General features: G+C 44.3%; 1 protein-coding gene across 1 annotated transcript in view; it reads right to left on the bottom strand.

Annotated features, from left to right (window-relative positions):
* The window catches only part of LOC111950011 (short transient receptor potential channel 5), a 41,326-nt gene extending 30,657 nt beyond the window's left edge, over nucleotides 1–10,669 (bottom strand). The window contains exons 1-2 of the mRNA XM_070434645.1: nucleotides 10,200–10,669; nucleotides 74–508 (exon numbers count right to left, since the gene is read on the bottom strand). Coding sequence (XP_070290746.1) covers nucleotides 74–463 — 390 coding nt within the window. The 5' untranslated portion in view covers nucleotides 464–508; nucleotides 10,200–10,669. The remainder of the gene's footprint in view (nucleotides 1–73; nucleotides 509–10,199) is intronic.
* Between the last annotated feature and the right edge of the window lie 6,034 nt (nucleotides 10,670–16,703).

Genomic DNA, 16,703 nt, shown 5'->3' with positions numbered 1-16,703 from the left:
ATTCAGCTACAATAAGGACCTAGTAGGCCCACTAGCTGAAATATGCCTGTGCTATACCTAATGTCCTACATACCTGTTTCTCTCTGCTGGACCTGCGATGGGACAGCAGCAGCTCCACGGCGCCCACCACCTCCTTGCGGATGGCGTAGAGTAGTGCGTCGCCCACGTGCACGCCGTGGTTGAGCAGCAGCTCCATCACCTCCAGGTTCTCGTTCTCGATGGCGATGAGCAGTGCGCTGCGCCCCAGCGGGTCCAGGCAGTTCACGTTGATGTTGTAGTAGATCTCCGCCTCCTGCAGGGCCAGCTTCACCCCGGCATAGTCGCCCTTCTCCACCGCCGTCAGGTACGCCCGCTCCTCCGCTGACAGCTCCGCTTCCGCCCGCACGATCTGCAGCGGGATGCGGTCGCGGTACGGCGAGTAGCTCGCCTTCTTGTAGTACAGCTGGGCCATGGGATTCATCATGTGTACACGGTCAGTATCACTCACAATCTACTGGGGAATTGGAATCTGGGGCGAAAGAAAAATAGCATGGGTTCTAGTTTCGTTCTCCACAAATTACACCTGAATCTAGTGTTGATAGCCTAATGGTGTTGAATTGCCAAATTAACAGCACAGTGAGCAATGTTTTTATTCCTGTCTTGGACTTCTATTCTATTCACATGACAATAGACGGTTCCACTCCTGCTCCAAGCGTGCTATTGGACCCATAGTAATTCTGTCATTTCTTCAGCCTCCTCCTCTGATGTCACTCCACACAGCTGAATGTATTAGTAGGATAAACGTTGTACGGGGTTCTCTGTTTGATCACTGCAAGCAGAGTTTTTTTTTCCTTCAGGAAACTGACAGCAGAGGGGAAGAAGGTGGAGAATCTAGTTTAGCCCCTCTGCCACCCCCCCATCACCCTGGTTCTCATTAACCACCCACCCAGCCAGAGCCATTGCTGTGGCCCCACACAGCCCTGCAGGGCCTGCCGTTTCTGAGACACATCCATATTCATGGCACCATGGGGAGGGAGTGGAGGCACTGCGCTGAAACACCATCGACGGAAGGGAAGTTAGAGCACATGAGGACTGTGCTTTGAGCACATGAGGACTGTGCTTTGAGCACATGAGGACTGTGCTTGCTTTTCCCTCAGCCTGGTCTTGCATGAGTGAGCCCCCTGCTTCAGGGCCTCTGCAGGAGATATGGGTCCACTCCAAGCTGAGTCACGGGTGATAAAACACTCTCCCACTGTATTTTCTGCAGTGTGTGGATGGCTGAGTTTAAGTGCTGCTGGTGGGAGCTTAATCTCCTGGGGATGGCCTTGGCAAGATGGTCACTACCTCTGATACCTGTGGACCTGCTCAAACCACTTAGATTTGACAAACGCAGTAAAGGGATTGGTCAGCCAGAGAGGGTGGATATGTCCACACAGAAGGCAAGCTCGTAAGCCCCTGATCACTTCAAGTGGTAATCGAACCAACCATTGACTTAATCAATACAACTGTGTTTGACCTGCTGGTGTCCTTGTTACACCAGTATTACATTCCCTGCATATTGGACTGGACCACTCCAAACAGACAGAGACATTCTTGGCAAGGCATCTTGAGGAGGCATGCAAGAGTTCGATCTTGTTCGCGAACAAATTGTCACCTTGGAAATGCGTTCCCGTGTCACCTGTCAACGAGGAGGGACGTGTATAGTATCACCTAGCAAGACAGGCCGCAGAGTACCGCCATCAACCTCTATTTCCACAAACTGGAGATTGTAATAAACGCAGCTATCAAATCTAATGCTAAAGCATTCTTCTTTCATGATAAGAATTGATATCACCATTCCAGCACGGCTGTTTACTGTGCTGAAACGCCCATGCTGTTCTCTATCTCTTCATCAGACCAAGCTGGCAGCTGCAGTGCACAGACCGCACAGTTTTTCAATGYGAGTACTAATTGGCCTTAAATGCGAGTAAACCAAGCCAAAGACAACCTTCTGCCCATCTTTAGCACATATCCCCATTCTGTCCTAACGGAGAGGACTGAAGCCTCTCAAAACAATTACATCAATCACCCCCTTTACAATGTCAGTTAACATCCCATATAAAATATGAACTGCGTAGTCCATGATGTCTATTGCCCCCCCCCCATTGACAGATAGTTATTCCAGAGCTTGCTGTTACAAATAAACAACAGAGTTATGCCTCTGAAGGGACTTCTGGGTTCACAGGTCCATGATGTATCCAACATGTTTTTTTTACTTGAATGAGACAGGGCTTTTGGAGGGTGGGGGGGTGGCTTGGCTTCCACAGTGATTTTGCCCACGCACCGTTACCGTGATAGAGAGGGAAGGTGTCGGAGAGAGACTACACACACACACACACACACACACACACTCAAACACAGATACAGTGCCTTCATGAGGTATTCACACCCCTTGACTTTTTCCACATTTTGTTGTGTTACAAGGTGGGATTTTTTTTTAAATACTTTAAAAAAACATCTGAACAATCTCCACAAATTACTCTGTAATGTAAAAGCAAAAACAAATTCTAACGTGTACATTTTTTCCCATAAATAAATAAATATCTTGATTAGATACTGTAAGTATTCAACTCCCTGAGCTGTGACTCTTTCTGGGTAAGTCTCTAAAAGCTTTGTACAATTTGTTATTAAAAAACATTATTATAGCTCGGTTAAATTGGTTGTTGATTATTGCTAGACAGCCATTTTCAAGTMTTGTAACCAGGCCACTCAGGAACATTCAATGTCGTCTTGGTAAGTAACTCCAGTGTATATTTGGCCTTGTGTTTTAAGTTATTGTCYTGCTGAAAGGTGAATTTGTCTCCCAGTGTCTGTTGGAAAGCAGACTGAACCATGTTTTCCTCTACGATTTTGCCTGTGCTTAGCTATATTCTTTTTCTTTTTATCCTAAAAAACTTYGTAGCTCTTACCGATGACAAGTATAAAGATAACATGATGCAGCCACCACCATGCCACATTTTTTGCAGTTTTACTTTAGTGCCTTATTGCAAACAGAATGCATGTTTTGGAATATTTTTATTTTGTTCATGCTTCATTCTTTCCACTCTGTCATTTAGGTTAGTATTGTGGAGTAACTACAATGCTGTTGATCCATCCTCATCTTTTACCTATCACAGCCATTATCGTGAAATCCCTGAGTGGTTTCCTTCCTCTCTGGCAGCTGAGTTAGGAAGGACACCTATATCTTTGTAGTGACTGGGTGTATTGAAACACCATCCAAAGTGTAATTAATAACTTCACCGTGCTCAAAGGGATATTCAATGTCTGCTTTATTTGTTTGTACCCACCTACCAATAGKTGTCCTTCTTTTCGAGGCAACCTCCCTGGGCTTTGTGGTTGAATCTATGTTTGAAATTCACTGATCAACTGAGGGACCTTACAGATAATTGTATGTGTGGGGTACAGACATGAGGTAATCATTCGACAATCATGTWAAACACTATTATTGCACATYGAGTGCACATTTAAGAWYTTTTTTWACTTCTGATCTTATTTAAACTTGACATAACAAAGGGGTTGAATACTTACTGTCTCAAGACATTTCAGCTTTTCATTTTTTATTCATTTGTAAAGATTTCAAAAACATAATTCCACTTGGAGATTATTGTGTGTAGGCCAGTGACACACAAATCTAAATTTAAACCATTTAAGATTCAGGCTGTAACACAACAAAATGTGCAAAAAGTCAAGGGGTGTGAATAATTTCTGAAGGCACTGCACTGTACACTCGAGACCAACCAGGAGCGACCAAACCGTGCTCTGTGTTAATATGCTGACAAAAACACAAACGATTTGGACCTTTTCAAGTTGCCCATACAGGTATTGTCTTTGGTTTAGAGCCTCTTGAGCATCGCTGTGAGCATCCTTGTGGTTAGCCCATGATGCTGTCGTCCCCGGGAAGAATCTAGATGATGTCTGCATTATATAATCTGTCCTCTACTTCAATTATAGTGTTGARGGCAAAAGAAAATTGTTAGTCATCGTAAAAACGAAACTAAATGACTCCTCATTATCTATTGTGTGTCATCTTATAGCATAGTGGTCCTTGCATAACTATACCACATTCATCTTGAAGGATGATTGTGTCCACAGTAAATGTTCACCTCCGCAGTTAATGTTGTGACCAGGATGGTAAAGTAATGGATGATATTAGGCTACAGACTGTGAGGTATGTTATTGAACCTACCTGTCCATGTGCACCAGTGACATGCAAGTCAGGGTTGGCAGGGTATGCAGTGCATACCCAGCGATAATCCGATTTTTTTGTTTAAAGCTGTTACAAAAAATACAAAAAAAAAACGTTATTATATAGAAAAGGTTCTGTTATCTAATGTTTTTTTTAATCAAGGATTCTTGCGCTTTTCATGTTTAAAATCTCAAATATTTCTATATTTAGTRCTTAGTTTCAGATGTGATTGCCTATGGAGTCCCTTGGGAAACCCAACCACCGAACCAATCCAACGATGGGATTTAAAAATAAATGATCTCCCGAAAGGACTGAGCTCTATAATATATACACAAAGTTTGGAAAGCTCATATCCTGAGCTAGCCATTAAAAAAGTATGCTCAAAATGATCTAAGTGAATATATGACCTTGGCATCCTGAATTCCGAGCCATCAATTTATCCATTCTAAGTTTTTTCACAGAGTGTATTTAACACAAAGTAAAAATGTTACGATGAAATCGTTGGCTCTTAGATGGGCCCACTCTCTCCCAATTCGCCAGGGGATACAGTTACTATTAGAAGTTGTAACATTAGAATTATCGACAGCGAGAATTAATGGTGCTAGTCAAGGAACAAGGGGATAAGGGATAAGTGGTGAGGGGGTGGGAAGGGTGGTGTGGGCAGATATGGGGGCGTGGGGATTGACAACCAACCTGTGTTGCTAGGCGGGGTAGGGTGGAGTTGGGGTGTGGGCCGACCTCTTTTTCTTTATTTGTCTTTACATACCAAGTTTACTATTACAAAATCATTTTTGATCAGTATGATCAGTTCTCTGTATGTATTTCTTATATTTCTTTTTGAAGTGGCAGCCCATGTGGTACATGTTATATAAACTGCATATTTGAATTGAAATTGATATTGGACCAGTAACAAAAATAAATAAATAAAGGGTATTCATTCCTTTCTTTCCATCCATTCGAATGCATTMAAAATCCTTGACGCATGCAGCCTTTCCTGACTCCAGTCACTGTTAATGGCAGGGTCAGTATAGGCGTCGCTGCTTTGCCTATCTTGAAGTAGCCTGAGCCGATTTCATATTTTGTGCATGCGTATTCCCTAAACATGTTGTGTGGCTACCGCCCGGGGGAAAGTCCACATGATTAAGGCGTATCCTCATAATTTGGGGCTCGCATCCCTTGGACCGAACAAAGCCAGCTAGCCAGCAAAAACAACCCCACAAATGGACACCACTATACTGCACCCCAAACAATTCTCCAAGTTGGAACTATCATGCAAGGAGCTGTTTGGAGGGCTCAAAGAATGGAAGGTCAACCACAATGAAAGTCTTAACCAGACAGAGGCATCACACAGCATACAAGATGTGACTTTATTCATGACAGGCAAGGCAACCACCATCTCCCTCACTGCCAGCCGTCAGGCAGGCAAACAGCCAGCACTGGACTGTCCACCCGTCCAAAATGTCACCACCAATCAACACTCTCTACTCAGACTTGGGGCACAAGTCTATTTTTGTTTTACATTTGGTTGAGTTGTCAACTAACACGAATGCAACGTGAAATCAACAAAAGATGTCACCCTGACATTGGATTTAGGTTAAAAGTTGGATGAAAAAAAGACGAAATTCTGTAACGTGAACATTTTGTTAGAACCTTATTATATATGTGTGTGTAATAATATTTCACATAATAATATCATTATGTGTGTGTGTGTGTTTGTGCGCCACGCATGGGAAGAATTGTAAATCCGTTGTGAAAGGCTATGGCGTTTGCGTTGCGAATTATTTGGATTACATCAGTGCCACATCCAATGGATGCTACATTGGTCTATGGCTGAGCTGAGTTGAGCAGTGTGTCATTTTGTCAGATGATATGAAATATCTCCACATTTAATCAGAGGTTATCGCTTGTTTATCTTGGCTACATTGGTGTTTACATTTGGTGAACGTTTATTTGTGAGCTTTGATAATAGCCGGTGCTTATCCAGTCAACGACCTCACCTCATGTCACTGATTTGCACAGCTTCTCATTACTCTGCTGACTGTTGCACACACCTGCACCACAACAAATTATATTCACCACAARACAAATAGCCTACAATGTATTGGCTTTYCAGGGAGTTTTTTTTTTCTCTCTCTCATGCGTTTCAACCAACAACAAGACTGAGGGGAGTGCTGCTTCAAACATGTCAACTATATATTTAATCACTAAGAGCTCTATATACCTACACACCGCAGTTTCATATGAAAGTGACTTGATTGTTTAAAAAAACAAACAAACAAGGATATTCTATTAGCAGTGCAGGATGCGTGAAGCAGGGGGAGATGAAAGARATGATGGAGTGTAATGGAACAAGCTGTGGGCGTCCAAACCTGTGGGTGCTCTGTAATGTAATGGTTAACAGCACGGATTCAGTGTACTTCTGAAGTCTTGTGAGCTGCTAGAGTGGCCCTGCCTGCCCGTACACTCACTGCTCGGGCTCGGGCTCTGTATGTGGGTAGTGCACTAGTGTTGTGTGATATAAGAACTAAACATGGAGTCATTTGAAGATGGAGGAGCGAGGAAACTTCGATGAAAATGTGCAACATGGTCTGATGATGTGCAAGGCCTGAGGCGGTATCTGTGGACCATCCACTGCTATAAAGGGGGGGGGGGGTGAAGGGAACCCATGGAGAGGACATGGATATTTCGTGCCGATGCTTCATTGCTATGCCCGGTGATAAAAGAAGCATTGCGCTCATTGATTAGCTTGCATAAGAGCCTTCTCCTGACATGCAAACTAACATCCATACTTAAGATCAACACTTGGCCCCGCGGTAGTTCTTTATTTCTGTCTCCTCTTGGTCTTCCTCTGCGAGGCAAGGTGAGGAGGAGCAGGGAGGGAGGGGAGCCGCTGGCCATGCACACACAGGATGAATAATGCAGAGGTGCTCCGGTTCGGCTCGTTCCGTCGGGGGCTGGATACCTGGCGCCTCATCAACCAGTTGCCATAGAGCAAACGCATTGGAGCTGCTGAAGGCTGGGGCGTCCTCCACTGCACCAGTACAGTAGAGCTGTAGGGAGGCTCAGGCTGATTGGAAATCCAGCAGAGTGTGACATAATTAGGGAGGTTTCGTTTTCTGTTCAAATAAAGCACTTGCAACTCTATTTGCATATAAGGATTTCTTCACAATCTGTCATTTTAAATGGTGACCTAAGCCTGAAGAGGAGAGGGTGGTGAGAAAAGCAAGTCCACGGGGGTGTGGACAGGTCTGGTACGGCAACACTGACCTCAGTACTATAAATACAATTCAGGACATGTCACAGGAGCCTAGCCAATCAAAGACGTGAACATCAAGTTAAAGAATGTTCAAAACAGTAAAAAATGTAAACCTGTTTTMCAGGTACTGCCTTCGATTGTGTTCAAGTTTGTCAATCGATGGTCAACTGGACAGTCGGAGAGTGAGACTTCTGGCTCTGTTACCATGGTGAGAACTACACATCTGGGAGTGAAGGAGATCCGTTGTCGATGTCTGTCCCGAGTGGCAGTGAGGTTGACAACTACTGTCCAAACGACATTCATTTTAAATTCAGCGAAGTCAATACGATGAAAATGTCCTCATGATGTTAGCCTGATGTCTTTCATAAAATGATCAAATCAGTAATAACATGAGAGAGAAACACTAGAATGTGCAGCTTCAAAGGCCATTGGTTGGAGAGCAGAGCAAAAGACAGATGTGTTTTGTACTTTGACTCGGAGTCTGAGAGAGCAAATCGTAGGCAACAACATGTAAACCTCCACAATAGGGAGCCAGTGCAGAAGTCTAGCAATCAGTTCTCTCTCTCTCTCTCTCTGTGTGTGTGTGTGTGTCGCAGGCAGATGTGCATCAACACTAACTGTGCTTTTAATACTGAAGCAGACACAGAAAACACATCCACTTAGAGGAAATGCTAATTGGAGGGAAGGTGCTTGTTTACTACAGCCCAGGCGTGATATATATATATATATATATATATATATATATATAAGAGAGAGCGAGAGAGAGAGCGAGAGAGCGAGAGAGCGAGATGGAATCCACTAGCAGCACTGTGAGAAATTGTAATCTCCCACTTGACTACGTGTGACTCGTCCACACTCCCTACACCTGGGATGTTGTGTCTCCCAGCCCATCAACTGTGTGAGAGACACAAAGCTGGTATTTAGCCAGATTGTATCCTCTGTGCTGTCAACAACGACTCTAATTATTATTACCACAATGCTAATACTCCTCCCCAGACAGACTTGAGTTATTCCGAACCCTCCTTTCTCTAATCGTCACCCACCGTTGGGTTCATTTGCCATCCACAAACCCCAGAACTCTGTGTGGTGCATCCAACCCCGACAGCGAATTATGACAGAGGGACTGTTTCTTAGAAACACTAAAGCCTGAACATTTGATTCCTCCTGCACCACCTACCGTATTCACAATGAGGAACGAATTACAGTACGCGGCATAATCTTTGGTTCTTAACACGCGTCTTGTTTTGAGGGTAGGATTCAAAGTGGGTCTGAGGTGCGGAACCACAGGTGTGACTTCAAAGMACACCCAAGGCACACAGATGGATGGAGTGAGACTGCAGCATTGGATCGTACAATTTGCGTAATACAACCCTGAAGCACATTGCTGTTATGTCTCTTTTGACGGTTAACAGACRTGGATATTTTAGTCTGCTCCTCTTTCTGACCTGTTCTCCATGCTGTGTGTGTGCATGACTGCATTTCCTGTGGAATCATCCAGAAGATACCATGGTATATGCGCACTGCGATCATTAAAGCTGAATTTAGACGTGGCCCTAACAATACACAGGAAGGAATTGGGTAGACAAAAATTGGAGAAAAAAAAAACCATATGAAGATATATATTATATTTTACACATAGTGATGAATTATGTTTTATTGTCACATCAGCTAGGTACTGTCAAATGGGTTGTTTTACCTGGTCAGCCATAGTAGTACAGCACCCCTGGGGGAAAGGAGGGTTAAGTGCCTTGCTCAAGGGCACATCRACAGATTTGCCACTTTGTTTCCTCAGGTATTCAAACCAGCAACCATTCGGTGACTGGCCCAACGCTCTGATGGCTAGGCAACCAGCCGCCCTAAAATAAACACGTTTCGTCAGCGATAATTCATATGTTCACAATTCTTTATCTGTTCTGAGAACTTTGAATATCCTGCACTGAAGGAAGAGGAGATTAGGGGAAGAAAAAGGACATGATGTGTAATTGTTTTCTTCAGTGCTGCGCAGCGATATTAGATTAGGGCTTGCTAAGGGCACACTACCACACCTCCTAGTTTGATCATGTGCATTAGAAATGAGAAATTCTGTCTGTCCCTCTGTATATATCTTCCATCTGTCCATAAATCKATGCGGTGTCTCGGTGGCCTTTAACAAATCATAACATGCAGGTCCAATCGCTGTGTCACAGGCCAGCACTGTGTTTAATTGTGTTTCTGTCCATTTAAAAAGGTGGAGGACAAGCCATGTTAAAGTTCTTGGGAGGGACCGTGTCCCTGTTGAAAGAAGCACAATGTGCCAAACGCCTGGCTGAACACATGCTTAAAAACCCCTCAACACATCGTGGTGTTTTTACAGTGAGTGGGATTCTTGTCTGTGGTAGGAAAGGCTTACTGGGAAATGAGTATAGATGACGCCCCTTTACTGTATATCTCAGCAAGTATGCGATGTATCAATAAAACAGGGCTGATGATTTCCACAGAGATACACACTCCATTTCAACTAGAATTGCATCCCATTTTTCCCCGTTGCAGATTAGTCTTTTCCGCATGAATTGTGCATTTAGTTAAAACACAGCTGACTTATCTCCTGCAGACTAAATATGTACAACTGTGCCATCGTCTCCGGTGTGTCAGAGAGAGAACGGCACACACAAATCCCACCGTCCACCCTGGAGTCTGGCTCATACTTAGGTTGACTATGGAGATGCAATGTTTACGTTGAAAAGATAATGGCAAACTTACCGGATGCAGATTTTCTACATTGTCTTTTTCTTTGCGTTTTTTTCCCCCGCCAGTCTGGTAGCTCCTAGGTTGTAATAGTGATTGGGTGGTCCTGTTACAATCAGTATCTCCATCCTTACCCTCCTCCCCACTGTGGGGGAAAAGAACAAGAGCAAAGCTGATTATCCAAGAGGTTTACACTCTGGCATCCAGTGTTCAGGTAAGAGGCAGGGAAATGACTGGGTATCTTCTCTCTGTGTAAGTAGCGGGGTCTGGGGTGTTCTACCTCTGTTCTGCTATCCTGTGCTGCGTCTCTCCCCTCACAGCTTGCCGCGCGCCACTCGCTCCCCCCTGATTGGCGGGGCGGCAGGGCCGGGGGCTCGCCGTGCATTTGCTACGGTTGTCATGGTGTCGAACGGAGTGTAGTCACGGCGGTGGCGGCGGCGGGAGCCCTTCTCCAACCCCTCTCTGTCTTGCTGCGTTGTCAACACTGCCAGCTCCTCTGCTCTTCACATCAGACTCTCCTCTTTGGCTCTTTGCATTCTCTCTCTCTCTCTCTCTCTCTCTCTCTCTCTCCTTTCTGCACCCTCCCTCTCTCTCCCTCCCTCCCTCCTCCCAATCTCCCCTCATTTATCTCCTGCACCAGCCTCCTCTCCCCATGCACCCATTCTTCTCAAGTATCTGCCTCTTTCGTTGCAGTTGATGTCAGCTCTTCCTTCCCGGCTCGCTAAATTGCGAGTGCAATTTGTCATCCGAGGCTAATCAAGGATCAAGGGATTTGACATGGCTTTCCCTCCCCACCCGTCATCACCAATCCTGCAGAGTTACACTGCTGCAGTTTCCCATTCTCATGCATAGTCAGTACACAAACCTGTCTGGAGTGTAGTGTACCTTGAGTTGCAACTAACCACACCGTCATTTTGCTACCCGAATCATGTTAATTGAAAGGAGGCCCCACGTGTTCTGGTGACTCTCCACGTGGATCCAGTCCCATTGTGGGGGTGAATGGAGCACCCTTGGAATGACAACAGGAGAGAGTATACGTGCCAGCGATGTGCTCAGCCTCATGGGAAACAAGACCGACGTGCAGGGAGCGGGGGTTAGCATTGATTCACTGTGGTGTTCATTTTCCCCAGTCAGATGACGTTACCTGTACAGAGATGGCTGGCTTGTGGCACTGCAGATGAAGCACACAGGAGACAAGGGGCTCTAGAAATGCTTTGGCATGCACACTCAAGCACACACACACACGCACACTTGCTAGAAACAATAACAGGCCAATTTAGATTCAGTATGTTACTGACATACCATTATCGGTCTCTGCTGTTTAAATACATTATCTGTCTTTAATAAGAATGAAAATGTCCTGCCAGCGGGGATTCTTCAACATGAAGAAATCGCATCGCTTCCGTTCGACAAAAAGTAATTATTTTGTCGTTCTTTGAAGGACTCCATCCTAAACCCCTGATTGATTACCCATATTAACGATTATCATCGAATATCCATAACACTTGGGGATTATTCAATAGCATAAATACATATCTCTGGTTCATCTGCAATCCAGCCAACCACACCCAGTCAATAGAGTGATTAGTTTAACTACTTGATGAATTAGACAATCCTGTAATTAGAAATGGGAGATGTGGGTTAGTCATCAAAACAAGATTCAGCCTGGCCTGTGGCTAAGTTGTCTTCCCCGTGGTGCCGTTTCCTCATTAATATCTCTGCGTCTTGATGACTTGTGGGTCTGGACATTCATAATGTATGGGTCTGTTCTCTAATTTATTCCTGTAGAAATGAATCCCGCATGATGTGGCTCTCTTTGTTTGTCTGACGCAGGAAAGACTTGTTTCGGGTAAACAAAGAGATTTAACGACAGACGCATTAACATTAATAGGCCTTGTCTCTTTTGCTTCTTCAACGCTGTCAACTCCGACTTATTATTAGATTATTAGTTTGACTGTTATGTTTTTTTTWAAAGACAGGGATCTAGGGAGGAGGACAAGAAGAGTGAAGAGAGAAAAAGGAAAAGAGACAGAGCTCTTCTCAATTGTAAGAGGGTGGTGGCACGAGATGCTAACACAGTGTGGCACACTGCGACAAATGGCTATGCTGTCATGGGCGCACAGAAGCTTTCCTGCATTCTCTCTAGTCTACGCTGGTTTAGAGTGGTTTGTATATGAGCATCTGAAAATGTTAAGCAGCTTCTGGCAGAGAGCAAAGCGCACACACACAGATTTTAGGATGATGAGATGAGATCTCTATCCCAACCACCCCCCCCCCCCAGCCACTATTTTGATTGATCAATTATCTTCTTATGCTGGACAAATTTCTATGGTGATTGTGAGCTATCATGGCTCAGTCTGATTAGAAAGCATTAGGTTTGTGTGCTGTATCCACGTTTGAGCATGCAACGACAGACTTTTAGATGACCATTCCAAATCATTGTACAATGAACTACACCACAAGAGAGAATAGCATATACATGACATCAGCAGTGTGATGTAACTACAGTGACTTGCGAATGTATTCACCCCCCTTGGCATTTTTCCTATTTTGTTGCCTTACAACCTGGAATTAAAATGGATTTTTGTGGGGTTTGTGTCATTTGTTTTACACAACATGCCTACCACTTTGAAGATGCAAAATATTTTTTCTTGTGAAACAAACAAGAAATAACACAAAAACACAGAAGATTTGAGCGTGAATAACTATTCACCCCCCCCCCCCCCCAAAGTCAATACTTTGTAGAGCCACCTTTTGCAGCAATTACAGATGCAAGTCTCTTGGGGTATGTCTCTATAAGCTTGGCACATCTAGCCACTGGGATTTTTGGCCATTCTTTAAGGCAAAACTGCTCCAGCTCCTTCAAGTTGGATGGGTTCTGCTGGTGTACAGCAATCTTTAAGTCATACCACAGATTCTCAATTGGATTGAGGTCTGGGCTTTGACTAGGCCATTCCAAGACATTCAAATGTTTCCCCTTAAACCACCCGAGTGTTGCTTTAGCAGTATGCTTAGGGTCATTGTCCTGCTGGAAGGTGAACCGCCGTCCCTGTCTCAAATCTCTGGAAGACTGAAACAGGTTTCCCTCAAGAATTTCCCTGTATTTAGCGCTATCCATCATTCCTTCAATTCTGACCAGTTTCCCAGTCCCTGCCGATGAAAAAAATCCCCACAGCATGATGCTGCCACCACCATGCTTCACTGTGAGGATGGTGYTCTCGGGGTGATGAGAGGGGTTGGGTTTGCGCCAGACATAGYGTTTTCCTTGATGGCCAAAAAGCTCAATTTTAGTTTCATCTGACCAGAGTACCAGTTTCCATATGTTTGGGGAGTCTCCCACATGCCTTTTGGTGAACACCAATTTTTTTCTTTAAGCAATGGCTTTTTCTGGCCACTCTTCCATAAAGCCCAGCTTTGTGGAGTGTACGGCTTAAGGTGGTCCTATACTCCAATCTCCGCTGAGGAGCTTTACAGCTCCTTCAGGGTTATCTTTGGTCTCTTTTTTGCCTCTCTGATTAATGCCCTGTTTGCCTGGTCCGTGAGTCTTTCCATTTTTTAATAATGGATTCAATGGTGCTCTGTGGGATGTTCTGTGGGGCTGAATACATATGCACGCACCACTTTTCCGTTTTTTTAGAATTTTTTGAAACAAGTWATTTTTTTCATTTCATTTCACCAATTTGTACTGTTTTGTGTATGTCCGTCACATGAAATCCAAATAAAAATCGATTTCAATTACAGGGTTAATGCAACAAAATAGGAAAAACACCAAGGGGGATGAATACTTTTGCAAGGCACTGTATATAAACCTGCTAGGTAGGTCACAACACTGCCCCTGGCTCAATATATGTGAGAAAATTCCACCAAACCCTCCATCTTGTTGATTTATAATCAACAGATTACATGTCTCTTTGAGAGCCTGCTGATATTACAAAGGAAATTGAGGAGTGATGGAGCATTTGGGTGTTGGGGAAAGAGGGTGAGTGTAATGGAGAGAATAAATCTAAACCGAACGGTGGCAATGATGTAAACGTAATTGTGCTCTGCACCACCTAACGGCCACGATAACGTGTAGAGCAAATGGACAACGGTGGCGCTATTCAGTAACACCTTTCTCTCCGCTGTGGCACTTTCAGTGCCATGATACAGTACTTCCTATCATTTATTCAACGTGATGTCACTAGTACTCTCTATTATATCTCCACGTAAGTGACCCGGCAACAACATGAAATACCATAGTGGTGCTTCTGGTTCTACTTCAAGTCAATAGACTTTTATGAGATTTAAACAATCATCGGCAATGTGGGAAGTGTCTTCAAATGGCATTTTGACCTGGGACGTGCACTGGTTATCACACCAGGTTTCCACACACAATTACAACGCAAATACAACCCAAATACAACCCAAATGGAGGCTGCTGAGAGTAGGATGTTTGATAATAATGGCTGGAATGGAGTGAATGGTGATTGATACCATTCCATTGATTCCATTCCAGCCATTATTATGAGTCGTCCTCCACTCAGCAGCCTCCACTTGAGTTCGCATATGGCAAAAGGTTGTGGGTGATGGATTAAAATCTTGTGGCGCTGATATCGGCTAGCAGTCCTTTGGTTCACGTCGTGCTGATCGCGGCGCTGTCCATGGTCCTGAATCTTCCAGCGCCAATATCAGCACACAAAAAGGATTTCCGCAGACTAGTAAAGGCCAATTATACTCTATAGAAAAGGACCCTCCGGAGCGTGTAACAATTTCGTTTTTTTGTCACAAAAGGGCAGTCCCATTGTACCACCTATCTCCACTCTCCTGGATGCAGGTCCCTAGTGGATGTGGAGTGGTCAAAAAATGTGGAGTGGATGTACCGTGTTGATGACTCTGTGTTGTCAGTGTCTGTGATGCAAAGGTATTTTTGGAGGGCCGCGCAGGCCTTCACAATGGTCTCAGATTTCTCTGGGGCAACCTCTGGGTCTCGTCTCAGGATCCTCCGACATGCAGCAAGGATCCCAAAGCAGTTCTCTGAAATTATTCTGGCTCGTGAATAGCGGTAGGTTGTAAATCTTCTTGGCGGCTTCAAGGACAGAAGAACCTTTGGAATGAAAGAAGCGTTTCCATTAGTATTGAACAGGAACATGAAGACTATCGAATGTGTACTGTAACAACTGTGTAGCCTATGCTTTGGACATAGTTCCCCCATCCTGCCAGATCACTTTTATGTGAGCCATATAACTACAGCATCTATATTGGTATACTTTTTACATCATATGGATATAGTCACATGTACAATATTTAGCTATCTTACCTGGATATGGTCGCATCAGGTTTACCCTCAGAGGGAATGCCTCGTCTCCCACAAAGACATGTGGGCTCGATGTTTGGGTGCCCGGCAAGCACTCGCCTTGGTAGCGGCAGCTGGCCTGCAATGAGTTGGGAGTCGAACTTGTTTCGTGAGAAGATACCCGCATCTCCCTCCTGCACACGAGGGCCTCGCTCTTTATACCAGTCAAGAAAGTCTATACTCTTTCAAGTGAAATCATCAAACAAACAAGAGAAAGTGTATCAGACATTCATGTGTAACAGTCATATCCCCAGCAGAGACGTTCCTGTGGTAACATTCATGGTAACCGTTGGGTTATAGGTGAAGACGTACGGTATACGCCATAAATTGTAACGCTACAAGAAGTATCTGTAAGAAATTAACACGTGTAGCTTCTGAGTTTGCTTTTGTTCATTGAAGTTTCTCGAAAAGTCTGTGTTCACAATGCGGCAAATGATAACAGAAAAGTAGTGCCTGATATTTGTCTAGCATTACGAAAGTAGACACAAGTTRGAAGTCAGAAAATGTATTGAGGATGGTTACTGGTGTGCTATTAAATGGCCTGCAAATTATACGAAAAGTAAAGTAAAAACAAATTGGTGTGAATATGGGAGGGAGCCCAGAGCTGGTGTTTATAATGGAGATTACATATGTATTCTCCATCGTCCTCTCTTGCCGTGTTCAGTAGGCGAATTTTCTCCGTTGTATTTTTTTTTCACCTCCTGAGTAGTAAGAGCTGTTCAAGCTGTATCAATTGCAATTTATAGAGAGACATGTTTGGTTCTGCTTCTGTGGCTAAACAGTAGCCTTGAAAAGCATGGAACACCAGCCTACCCAGACATGTAGCTAGCTAGTATTTGTCAACAAAAAAGCATATAAACACTGGATCTGAAACTTCAAATGTTGTCGCTAGCTACTGTCAAGGAGTGCCTCCCTCCTCCTAGTGTATATCCACTACACAAGGCCTATCTTGCTTGGTCAGCTACTCTGGCTGCTCCTAGTGGATATCCACCTACTTGCTTGGTCAGCTACTCTGGCTGCCCTAGTGGATATCCACTACAACAAGGCCTATCTTGGTCAGCTACTCTGGCTGCTCCTAGTGGATATCCACTACACAAGGCCTATCTTGCTGGGTCAGCTACTCTGGCTGCTGCTAGTGGATATCCACTACACAAGGCCTATCTTGCTGGGTCAGCTACTCTGGCTGC

The sequence above is a fragment of the Salvelinus sp. IW2-2015 genome, linkage group LG23, assembly GCF_002910315.2.
Source record: "Salvelinus sp. IW2-2015 linkage group LG23, ASM291031v2, whole genome shotgun sequence".
Taxonomy (NCBI): Eukaryota; Metazoa; Chordata; class Actinopteri; order Salmoniformes; family Salmonidae; genus Salvelinus; species Salvelinus sp. IW2-2015.
The sequence above is the reverse complement of the archived record's forward strand: the minus strand, read 5'-3'. Positions and strand labels throughout refer to the sequence as shown.